Source organism: Triticum aestivum, chromosome 5B (assembly GCF_018294505.1).
Source record: "Triticum aestivum cultivar Chinese Spring chromosome 5B, IWGSC CS RefSeq v2.1, whole genome shotgun sequence".
Taxonomy (NCBI): domain Eukaryota; kingdom Viridiplantae; phylum Streptophyta; class Magnoliopsida; order Poales; family Poaceae; genus Triticum; species Triticum aestivum.
In genome coordinates, this window is record NC_057807.1 from 435,006,051 (window position 1) to 435,018,541 (window position 12,491).

The following is a 12,491-nucleotide window of genomic DNA, read 5'->3' on the forward strand; positions in this document are numbered from 1 at the left end:
GGGGGGGCTCGTGAAGATGGACTTGAGCACGGTGTCGCCGAGGAAGAGGCTTTGGTTCGAGAAGATGCTGGATGACATGCTAAAGTTCGATGACGAGTGATCTATGGCGGAGAGCGGCATCCTTTTTCTATGGCGGCAAGTGTGCTGGCATGACCACAACCAGGATGGCGTGGGTTGAACTTCTTGGCGTGGTTGAACTCCCGCCCCTTTTTGTGTGCTGGTATGTGTGTCGGCTGCTGGCAATTGCGCTAGCATGAACCGCGCGGTGGTTTTTTGAAGGCTGTCATATATGCCGGCCACTAACATGGCGCCAGCATGAACTCTGGGCTGGCATGATCTTTGGCCGCGAGCCATTTTAAAATTTTGTGTGAACTTAAAATGAGTCTGGGCTTTGGACGCATGATCAACCCCAAACGAAAGAAGAACGGATAATGAGCAAGCGGTCGATCCAAATGGACAAAGCACATGTTCGTTTGGATCGGCAGGTTGAATTTGCTCTAACCTGATGTAAAAGAAAGCGCGCTAGCTGAGAAAAACTGAAACGTGACAGAGGCTTGGGGTTTTATTCAACAATGTCCGGCCGCGTCTGAAACTCTGAACCCGCGGTTGGCGCGTAGCGTACGCATTGAAAGCGAGCAACGGGTCCGACCCGAACCAGACCAGACTGCCGGAAGAGTTGCGGTCGGGGTCACGTGAGCGCAAGGCCGGGGGCCCCGGCCGCCTGGGCGGGTCGCAGTCGACGGCACGCCCACGTGACCGCGCTAAACGCCTCCGGTTTTTCCCTCCGACGGGGCCCCTTTGCCCCGGCGCGCCCCACGATTCGAAGGCCGCCGCGAGACGTGACCGCAGCGTCCCGCCACACACACGTCGCTGTGCGCGCGCGTGGGCCGCGACCGACCGACCCCTCACGTGCCCGGCTCGCTGCTTTCGGTTCGGCCCCGGCGCACGCCTCCTCGTCGATCATGGCCCCGCCCCGCCCTGTGCCCGTGGTCTACCACGGCCGTACCGGTGCCGGTATCAACCGTGTCACTGTGCCATGCGTGACTTCACAGGCGAGACCAGTCTATATCATCTACCCAGAGCGCCAGGTCGCCTGCTGGCTGGGTCTCGTGCAGGCCGAGAACCCGGGGCAGGACCAGCGCCGGTGCGTTGGCCACATGACCACCGGCCGCTGGGCGCCCACACTACACGTGACCCGCCGCGCGTTGGCCGGCCCATCCCATCCCATCCCATCCTCCTCCCTCCCACTCACGCCGCACTCCACAACCCACGCGTCGACGCCCGGCACCAGCAAGGATCCATCATCATCAACTCTCTCAAAACCTCCCTCCCGCGCTAATCAGCCCTCACATGCACGCATGAGGCCCGGATCAGCGGAGCGATCGCATTTAACTACAGATCCCTAAGCCGATTTTCTTAAAGGATCAGAAGGCCCTGCAGCCGCAGGGAATGTCGTCTAGTTGAGCCGAGCCAGCCACGGTAAAGAGCCACACACAAAGCACAGAGCCGTGCTTTGCTCATCTGTAAACCCCATTTTAAAACACCTAAGCTTTAGCCCTTTAATTATCCCTCGGAATCTTCCACCTGTCAAGGTGTCGACAGCTTCTTTAGCTATATCCTAATCTATGAAATTTAGTTAATTGCGTGCTGCTTTGCGAGGGAAGGTGCGCTGCATGCTTAGCTAGCCAACATGCGCTGCATACTTAACTATCTTCTCCCTCTCTCCGTCCAAAGGACGACGACGGGTGGTGCGTGCTCTTTGTTTACGCTCGGCTTGCCGGCCTTTTGTGGCCGAGGCGGTGTGGCATGGGCGTCTCTAACCGTTGTTTTCCAGTAGACGGACAAGTAGGTTTGTCGTAGTGGTCATGTGACTCTCCATGATTAGACGTCATTAGCTACGACGCCATCATCATTTTCTCCAGCGTCTCCTTCCCCTTTTGAAGGCTCCGCGTTCACATCGCTGCCTCTACATGCATGCACGAGAGAGACCACCGTAGGTGTGTGTTGGTGCCGTCTAATTAAGTTTTTTGTGTGATTAAAAGTCTGAATAAACAAGGTTAGGAAGGGAAAAGAGAAGTGGGAAGAAGGCGGTGCACACATGGTGGGATGCTGCGCGCATGATGGTGCTACGGACGTAGCCAAAGATGAAGCTATTGAAAAAAGCCCGCGTATAGGTTAAAAAGGGGCTCCGACATGACAACGCAACTGGCAAAAGCACGGCGATCTGCGCTGTTTGCTGCACAAGCAAAATATATTAGTAGAGGAAAAGGACGAATGATTGTTCTGCTGTTTGACAAGTTCAACCAATCCATCGGTTCAATTAATTACAACTGTTTATACATGTCCCAAATCCATCTTCACCAGTGTATGAATCAAACATGTAGTGTATCGTAGTCGACTGTTGTACGTACAAACCAGCTTTTTTCGGATGCATCGACTGGGACACCAGACAGGCTCCACCTCCATGCATGGCCTGTTTACTCGTCCCGATCCATTGATCACCCAGCGGCTCGAGTTTTTGCAGTCAGATCTCGCGGGCGACAGGCACAGCGTACGTGCCATGCGTGCACGTACTGTTGCCACGTGCGGGGCTGTCAGCGTACGTACGCTCTGCATGCGATCCCCACCGGCAGTGATTCCAGAAGTGGTCCTCCCGCGCACACCGGTCCATGCACGCACGGCCGTGATGAGCGGCCTGGCTCCGGTGGATCGATCGATCGGGCGCGGCCGAGACGGACGGTACGTGCTGTTGGCCCTCCGAGGTGACTGCTGAGTTGATGCGGCCGGCCTGCGCGCGCACGAGCACGGGCCCCTGTCTCCCCTCGCTTTACTCCCCTGGTCAGTCGTACATGACCACACGCATGTCCTGTCCGCCCGGCACGCGCGTGCGACGCACAGTGGGAGCGCCAGGCGAGGGAGATACAAATGGCATCCGAAACGCGTCCAACTTCGGGGTTCGAACAAACAGCAGCTACAGTGCCGAAGTCTAACGTGTTTACTGTACACGGTAGGTTTGCTGAAGATCGAGTTGATTCACAGTACGTGCTCGGAGCAGCACGACTAGTAGCGATCGAATTGATTGGGGCTGCAGGAGGCAAATCTGGGAAAGCAGATTGGAGCGGCGTACGTGGCCATGTGGCAGGCACGGGGCATGGCCCCTGGCCGGCCCGAGTGACCTGACCCGACCTGACCCTGACCCTGACCCTGACCCCCACGCAGATCCGCTTTCCCGGCCCAGGCGCACGCGCGCGCGCCCGGATGGATGCCGCTTCACGCACACGTACCCGTGAGCGACGGACGGCGCGCGATCCGGGCCCCGACGCATGCCGCGCACGCCAAATTGGGCAACGGAAAGGGCCGACCCGCGCGTCCCATCCGACGGGGGCACGACACCCGACACCCGCACCCCACGCGCGCGCCACCGATGCCCATCCATCCGCCATGAACAACGACGACGCGCGTGCCGCACGCATCGCCATCGACACATCCATCGTCTCCTCGCCGCGCCATGCGTGAACCGGGGACGGGTATCTTGGCCGGTTGCTTGCGATGGATTCGCGAAGGTTTCCGCGCCGGTGCAAGGTACTACAGGCGACGGCGAAAGCTCCGTGGATCGACTGTGCGTCCACGTGAGGCCGATCTACTCTACCGAGGAGGACGGGGCGAAGGATCGATCGGGTCTTTGTTTTTCCTGTTCCCCCGGGGGTAGGGTGGGTGGGGGTAAAAAGTGATACTAAGAGGGGCGATCGCCCGCCGATCGGATCAGATAGGCGTACGAGCCACGTGAAGCGATCGTGCGCGTGTTGGACGGACGGAGCTTGGCGGGGGTGGAACCGAACTGGATGCAGACAATGATGCTTTTCTATCTATCTATCCTGCTAGATTTACTGCCGCGGTGATAGATTTACTGCCGATAGGACAGAAAGCCAAAGGCGGGCGCGCAAAGTGAGCGCGCGCGCGGTAATAATAAACAAAGAGAGCCGAAAGCGGCAAGTGAACCACGCGGTGCTGGTGTGATCGTGACCGAGCCGCCTAAACCAGCAGCTCGCAAAAGCGAGACACGCACGCATCGCATGCGGCAGGAGATTTTAGTTTGTCTGTCCGGATCGGCGGTGAGACAAACAACATAGGAGGAAGTTTAGTTCGTACTACCACCAGCGTTTTAAAAGACCGTTTAAAATGTACTCCTCGGGACTGACAGGTTCAGAAGCACGCATGTTCAGTATAGTAAGTTTTGCCTCTCTTTGCACTGATTTGTTGGGCGGGACGAAGGAACCCAATAATTTTGTACTGCCACTGCCGCGTGAATTCGATGGGAGAGAGAGGAAAAGGACGCAGGTGCGCGGGAGACGGTGGAGAGAGGGGTGGAGTGGGGAGGCCGAATCTGGAGCACATGACCCCGCGCCGGTCGCCATCCACGGGATGCCCGCAATTTCCGGCTCCATGTGCCGCCGCGGGCCCGGCCAACAACCGGCACGTGACCCCCCTCCCCACTCCACGTCGACCTATCCTATTCCTATTCCTATTCCGTCCCCCCCGCCGGCCGCACTCGCACGACTTGCCCCGACCCGACCCACCACCACTAGCCCCGCCCTCCCTCCCCCACCTCGGGATCGCCCCACGCGCCAATCTCCCTCCTCCGGCGCCGCGGTACGGCACGCCACGCCACGCCGGGGGTGGCCACGGCACGTGCGCTGCGCGGCGGGCGCCAGTAGCCTAGCTAGCAACGCCGTCACGTAACGTCGTCTCTCTCGCGGCGGTGGCAACGACCAGGTGCGGGGGGCCGCGCGCGCGCGTGCCGTATAAAGGTTCCCACAGCTCACACGGGCAGCCGCCTGCCTAGCTAGCCGCTGGTAGAGGAGGAGAAGCCGTAGCAGCGTGTGCAAAGAGAGAGAGAATTAAGAGAGGAGAGAGACAGAGGGAGAGAGAGAGAGGAGTTCTCCAGGCCTTGCAAGCTCTTGCGCGCGCGTGCTCTCGACGGCGCCGCTCGCGCGTGCTCGGGGAGGATCAACTGTTCCGGCGATCGTTACCAGCTGACGAGAACTGCGCGTCCGGCGGCGAGGCGATGCGACTGACCGACTGATGTGCTAGAATTATGGGCATCCAAGGTACGTACGATGGCACACGGCCGGCCGCGCGCGCACAGGCCGTGCGCGTGCGCCGTCTAGCATGGATGGCCGCATTAATTTTGTCTTCCTCGCCGGGGATCCATGGCTTCATGCCGTGGCGTTGCCTAATTGGGAAAGAGCGTGCGTGTGTATGCAGGGAACAAGGGGACGCACGACTTCCTCTCGCTCTACGCCCCCGCCGCCGCGGCCGCCGCCAAGGACTCCTCTCTCCAGCTCCACGACTCGAAGCCTCCCGCCGCCTCCCAAGGTTCGTCGATCCGCACTCCAATTCCGCGTCTCCTCCCCTCTGTCTCTGATCGCAACCTCCCTCTCTCCCTCGGCGGCGGATTAATTCCTAGTAGTATCAGCCAACTTCGATCGAATTGGCAGCTAGGTAGGTCAGATCATGATCTCTGCGCAGGCAGGTCCAAATTGCGCTCAGGTTTCGCTCGTCAAGAATGTAATTGACCGAGCTGTTCTTCCCTTCTGTGAATCGAATTTGATTTTCTTGGGGCAACTGCTTGGAGATCAACCTTGGAAGGAAGACCACCAGTACGCGTAAACAATTAGCCAGCGCACGAACATGCTTGGTCGTCACTGTAGCGTGCGACCGGTGACGATGATTGGGGTTCAAATTTCGTGTCAAGTTGGCGATATGAAGCGACAACCAGAAGCAACGGCGAGCGGATCACGTGTGGGTTGGACGCAAGCGGCGGCCGTCGACGCCTCGCTCCCCCGCCCTGCCTCCATCCGTCCTATCTGGCCGGGCCCCACCTTGATTATGCCCCACGAGGCCACGAGCTTAATCATGATTAGCCCAGCGCAACCCTTGTTAGTTCTTTTTTTTGGTTGCGAAATTGTTGGTTCTTCTCGGGAAAAGAAAAAATAATCCTAGTGTTAGTTCATTCTTCTTACTAGTAGCACAGTTACTACTAGCAAAGAATTGTTCACCTCACGAACTTAATCATGAGGAGTTTACTTATGTTACTTCTGATTATTACACGGGATACTGAGAAATAGAGAATTGCTGCAGGTTTCTTTTTGAAGACGCACGACTTCCTGCAGCCGCTGGAGAAGCCGGCGGCGTCGGCACCGTCCGGCGCGGACAGGCAGCAGCAGCAGCCGCAGACGACGAAGCACGCGCTGCCGGGCGGCATCGGCACGTTCAGCGTCACCCGGCAGGCGCCCGGAGCCGCCGGACCACAGTCGGCCGCCGCCGCCGCGGTGGTGGTGGTGAAGCCCGAGCCGCCGCCGTTCGTGCTCTGGGGCCAGCCCACGGCGTCACAACCACCGAGAGCACAAGGTACCCACGACCAGTCCCCTCTCCGGCCGCCGTTGCCCGTGAGCCGTGGTGGAAGCCAGCGGTCGTAGATGCTGCTACGCCTCCGGGGCTGGGCCTTTGCTTTCCGGTCGTCGATCGACGTCGACGTGCCGGGCGCACGCAGGCACGCACGCACGCACGCACGTGGATCACGTCGTCTTCCCCCTCTCACCACGTCAGTGCGCAAGGCTCAGTACCTAACCTACCCACCGTGCTGTAGTCGCTGGCATGTGTCCGTGACACTCTTCCCTCCGTAGTCACACTTTTGCTACGTGCAGTACTCTTTTTTTTTTGGTACCACAGAGAGGACGAGGGACAAGGTGGCCCTCCTTGTGTGGGCCGGCATAATGGGTCGGGAAGGGCCCTACGGCCCGTGCAACTGATGAGGCTCTTGTCCTGCTCACCCGTCCCACGTGAACAGCCGGCTACCGGCCCATATCTATCCTTGTGCTACGGCCACGCACACGTCGTCCCCACAAATTCTCGCCGTGCCCACTGTCATGTGGGCCACCTTTTTCTGCTTCGTTCCGTGTCGCTGTTGGGTAAAGGGCCCGGGAACGAGCTAAAGGAGTCCCTGTCTCTGTCGTCCACCTTGCAGGGCACCACCACCAGTGGACGCTCCCCTTCGCCGGCGCCGGGCAGGCGGCCACCGCGTCCAGGAAGCACCCGGCGGAGAGGAAGCGGCGCGGCGGCGGCGGGTTCATGGACTCTGGCTCCAGATCCAGCGGCGGCGCCGGCTTCGACGACGACGACGGCCTCGCCGCGCGCCGCGAGGTCTCCTCCTCGCTGCAAGGTACCGCAATTCCGCTCAATTCCGCTGTAATCCACCAGCAATTTCCTTCTCGGAAGCGCTCGGGCGCGTGCAGGTTTCTCCATCCCGATTGTTTATGTTTCTGTTTTTTTTTCTCTTCTTCTGTTTCGTTTTTGCTAGACAGCCCCATTCATTTTTGTACTCACAGCGGGGGCAGTGTTCGTTCGTGTAGAGGGAAGGTTAGAGTGGAAAGGGAGGAGCTGACGCGACCTGACGGCGACGGCCATGGAGGCGCGGTGCGCGCGGCCGTCGCACGTCCACCAGCTCCACGCTCACCTCCTGGTCTCCGGCCGCCTCCTCGGCGGCTCGCCGGCGCTTGCGCTCCTGCTTTTGCGCGCTGCCTGCGGCGTCCGTGCGTCCCCGTGCCTCCGTCCCCTCGCCCACCACCTGCTCGACCACGTTCCCCACCCGCCCCCGCACCTTCTCCACGCCGCCTCCCGCCTTGCGTTCCGCCTCCGCCTGACCTCCCTAGCGCTCGGCCACTACCTCGCTCTCCGCGCGGAGCACCCGGCTTTCCTCCCGCCCACCCCTGCCATTGGCGATGTGCTCAAGTCTGTCCCTGGCCGCGCAGCCCATGCCCATGCGTTACGTCTCACTGACGGAGACACGCGATTCCTGCACAATTCACTCATCGCCATGTACTTTTCCTGCGGGGATGCCGGCCGTGCTCGTCGTGTGTTCGAGGGAATGCGTGACTGCGACAGGGACGTTGTCTCCTGGACCTCTCTCATCTCCGGGCTCGTGCAAAATCACAGTCCCTTGGAAGCGTTACGGCTGTTTGCAGCGATGATGTGCTGTGATGTCCGTCCTGATTTTGTGCCGGTTGTCACAGTCCTCAAGGCGTACATGGAGCTCAATGACTTGCCAGGTGCCAAATCAGCTCATTCCTTGGTAGTCAAGGGTGGCTTTGATGATGAACAAGATGTTGTGACCACACTGACGGCCATGTATGCCAAGTTTGGCTGCATCATGGCTGCAAGGGCACTCTTCGACAGGATCCCGCCCCCACGGGTGAATGTGATCCTGTGGAATGCCATGATATCGGGTTACTCCAAGAACGGGCTTGCCAGCGAGGCAGTGTATTTGTTCAAGCAGATGCAGGTGTTTGCAAGGAGCATGAGCCCTGATTCTGTCACGTTGCGGTCGGTGATCATGGCCTGTGCTCAGCTCGGCTCCACCGAGCTCGCAGTATGGATGGAGGATTATGTACGCCGTAGTGAGTGCAGGGAGGATGTTCTCGTGAACACAGCGTTGATTGACATGTATGCCAAGTCAGGGAGCATTGCCCATGCGCGCAGAGTCTTTGAACAGATGCGTGTGCATGAGCGGGATGTGGTAGTCTGGAGTGCATTGATCTCAGGTTACGGGGTGCACGGCCATCTTGCTGAGGCCATAGGCCTGTTTGAGGACATGAAGCTCGCAGGGGTGAAACCGAATGATGTGACTTTCTTGGGGCTTTTGTCAGCGTGCAACCATGCGGGCGCTGTGGAGAAAGGGTGGTTCTACTTTCATTCCATGAAACCTGACCACAAGATCGAGCCTCGGCACCAACACTATGCTTGTGTGGTCGACCTGCTTGCTCGTGCTGGTCAGCTTGACAGAGCATATCGATTTATACTTGACATGCCCATCAAACCAGAGATGAGTGTATGGGGTGCCTTACTTCACGGTTGCAAGATGCACGAGCACTCAAACATGGCCATGGCTGAGAGGGCAGCACAGCACATCTTTGAGTTGGAGCAGTCCAACGCGGGGCATTATGTGCAGCTGGCAAACATGTATGCGTCTGCAGGGATGTGGAGCCATGTTGCTGGTGTACGGGTCACCATGAGAGAGAGGGGTGTCACCAAAGCAACTGGATGCAGCTCCATCGAGGTCGATGGAAAGATGCACAACTTCCATGCCTGGGATCACTCGCATCCAAGGGCCGCTGAGATTTTCGCCTTACTCTGCCTTCTTTCTCAAAGTCCAACTGGCCATGAAATGGGGCATGCCAGCTGTTGAGTTCCTTTTTGTAGTTAGGAAAAACTCCTCATATCCTGTAATACTTTCACATAGTATCTTGGCAGCCAGCATTAATTGTGTCATGCATATCATGTCCCTACAATGCAATTGCGATACAATTTGTCGTGAGCACTGTGACCATCAAAATAAACAAAACATACCTGGTTACACGAGATCCGCTGCATTCAGCGCACAAAACAGGGTTGATGATTTTTGCAAACCTTCAGTTTTTTTTACTAATGAATGCTGTTTATGTAGCAGAATTAGCTGTGAGGGTGGATGCCAAGGGCGGGAGCTGCAGTGGCAGCGGCACGGATCAGCTGCCAAACACACCAAAGTCAAAGCATTCTGCAACTGAGCAGCGCCGCCGTAGCAAGATCAATGACAGGTGAGGATTCCTGAACTCCTGTAGTTTGTTCATAAGATGAACAATCCATCAGTATTGTATTGGCATTGTTCCATGGTAATTAGATATCTAAGCTGTGACCTCAATTGTGTTGGAGAAATTTTAGTTAGTCGAAGATTTTGATAATTTAGAACATGTTCTAAAGTAGATTGTATGATTGTGTGCGAGATCTTAAGTAGATTGTATGATTGTATAAACACTAGGTATGTAAATTATAAAATTTAGTTCATGATTGAACAACAAGATTAAATCTCTTAAGATATTAATGGTTGTCCATACAAAATTAGACAAATTTGTATTTTGGCAAAGCACAGATATATGCATCCTAAAAAAAGTCATAGATATAATGTACGGAGTACTTATTAGAAGGAGCTTATCTGAAATTATTTTCAAGACCATTTGTGAGCGGCAGACAAACACTGGGCTCAGTGTACATAACATAACTGTTCTTCTGTCGACATTATTTCAACAGGTTTCAGATACTTAGGGATCTTTTACCACACACTGATCAAAAGAGAGACAAGGCAACATTTCTCTTAGAGGTAAGGCTCCCAGCAGCAAGTTTGTCTCCTGGTTTTCTCGAAAGAAAACAAGTTTGTCTCCTGGTTGATTAACTTGGTTCTCTCTTGATGCTATTTGTTATCCAGGTTATTGAATATATACGATTTTTGCAAGAGAAAGCACAGAAGTACGAGGCTTCATTTCCAGAGTGGAACCAAGAAAATGCAAAGTTGCTCCCATGGGTAATTGTTTTTCCAAATCTGCAATATGTGATTAACAATCCATTCTTGGACGACTGTATCTTAACTCTGTTCTATATTTTGTAGTCAAACATGTATTTTCGATCATCTTGGAAAAATGCACAGGTAAATTTTGTTTCCTGTAATTGCATGTCATCTCCGACTGAAATCTTCAGAACTTTCTGGTCAGCGTCTTACACATACTATTATCCTTGTGGTGCAGAGTAAAGGGCAAATCGCAGAAGATGCCTCGCCTGACCCTTCACAATTCATCAGAAATGGGGCCTCCCCTGGATTCAATATCACAGGCAAGCTTGATGATAACCACACCGCGGTAGCATCTGCAGCTATCTCAGGGGCACCGGATCAGGCAGAAACCGACCACATGGCTAGTGTGTCCTGTAGATCGGCGGACACTCCAACAAATATTATGAGTATGTTTGACAACCCACCTGTGCTTCTGTTCCCATTTTGGAAGTACTATTGGTTATTTATGAATATTTCCTTTTTTATGCAGATAATGTTTCGCCACAGTCTCAACCACAATGGGCAAATCCATCTGGTGTGGATGATTGCGCGGTGAACAGTGACGTGTTAAATAACCAACAATTGATGATTGATGAAGGAACAATCAGCGTGTCAAGCCAATATTCCCAAGAGTATGTTACAAAGAATACCACTATCTTTAGTATTGTACGTCGCTACTTGAGTATCAGATATCAGAATCCTGCATGTTAATAGTTATAATAGTTGCATGTTATTTTTGGAAACATTTAGCATCTGCTTTGATCGTTGTTATTAAACTAGCATTTCCTGGCAATTTTATAGTTCAGAATTTTAGATTGATCTTTTATAGAGCATATCGTGAAAAACATTTCTTGCCTTTACCAAACAAAGTACACTGACACGTTTAGGTTTTTGTTAACTCACAACAGGCTACTTAATACGTTGGCTCATGCTCTTCAAAGCTCGGGTATAGATTTGTCCCAAGCCAACATATCTGTCCAGATCAACCTGGGCAAGCGGGCTGTCAAAAGACCTACTGCTGGACAATCCTCCAGTTTTAAGGTGCGTCACTCATCATACTTCATATTCCCCATATACCTATTCTGAAGATACCTCTGCAAAAAATTCATACAATTCCTATCGTTTCTATTGTAGCATTTGCACACTTCAAAGAGCTCAGAGTCAGTTCTTGTAAATGCATCTTAACGTCTCCTTGCGTATGTTATTTTAAATTTTGACATGTGGTGTTTACATCCGTGTAGGAGCACATCGATCTAGCCCCGACGAACGAAATGATGGGCCATCAGCAGACGATGCTGGGCAACGCCGCCGAAGAGCTACCGCACGCAGCGAAGCGGTACAAGCCGGGCAACACCTGACGGCGGCGACCCTCGCCACATTCTCCACCCAAGACAGGATTGATCATTCTTTCCTCCGCGGCATTGCCAGCGGAGACCCTGAGATTGCATGTACATTATGTTGCTTCTGTGACGGCACCGGGACGAGCTGAGACTTTGGTGCATTCTTTCATTTAATCTTCGCGTCGCCGCCTTTTATTTATTGTCGAAGTAAAAGCAAAACAAAACAAAGAAGCTTCCATTGCAGATTGTGAAGCTGCTCTTGTAGTACTAGTATATACAGGCTTCCATTCGTATGCGAAGTTTCTCCCCCGTGTAACCTGTAAGATAACTCGACCAACCCTGTCTTTTACTGTAGTTAAGTCGCACCCTGGAGTATGTCTCATGTCTGTTCTGCTATTATCTTATCTCATGTCTGTTTTGCTATTATCTTACTGTATCTCTGTCGAATTGTGTAAATGAATTGGATGGAAGCCCAGGCCTCCATGGTCGGTGGTTCTGGTAGCCGGCAGGCTGTGGCGCCGGTATCTGACCGTCGTGCGGTGGCGAGGGGAAGTAGCTCCCGAGACGCGATCGCGTGACTTTGCTAGTGACGGTTCCCCTACGCAACGCTTGCGGTGCAGCGGTGATGCGGAACCTCGTTTACCCAGCGCTTCACTAATTCAAAGTCTGACCCTGACTTTGCGGCTCACTCTTTGGAACTAAACAGTAGGCAGTGGCGAGATACAGGCAGAGCA

The 12,491-nt window shown here is 54.6% G+C and overlaps 2 protein-coding genes across 2 annotated transcripts; both read left to right on the forward strand.

Annotated features, from left to right (window-relative positions):
• Positions 1–4,592: 4,592 nt before the first annotated feature.
• LOC123112292 (transcription factor BIM2) lies at positions 4,593–12,183 on the forward strand. Its single transcript, XM_044533244.1, has 12 exons — positions 4,593–5,108; positions 5,266–5,376; positions 6,142–6,411; positions 7,028–7,222; positions 9,506–9,632; positions 10,123–10,192; positions 10,298–10,393; positions 10,478–10,516; positions 10,614–10,824; positions 10,908–11,049; positions 11,326–11,458; positions 11,659–12,183. The coding sequence occupies exons 1-12, from the start codon at positions 5,096–5,098 to the stop codon at positions 11,773–11,775; spliced, it is 1,524 nt and encodes a 507-aa protein (XP_044389179.1). The 5' UTR covers positions 4,593–5,095; the 3' UTR covers positions 11,776–12,183.
• On the forward strand, positions 7,233–9,319 carry LOC123112291 (pentatricopeptide repeat-containing protein At3g12770). The gene has a single exon (XM_044533243.1). The coding sequence runs from the start codon at positions 7,466–7,468 to the stop codon at positions 9,242–9,244; it is 1,779 nt and encodes a 592-aa protein (XP_044389178.1). The 5' UTR covers positions 7,233–7,465; the 3' UTR covers positions 9,245–9,319.
• Positions 12,184–12,491: the final 308 nt, after the last annotated feature.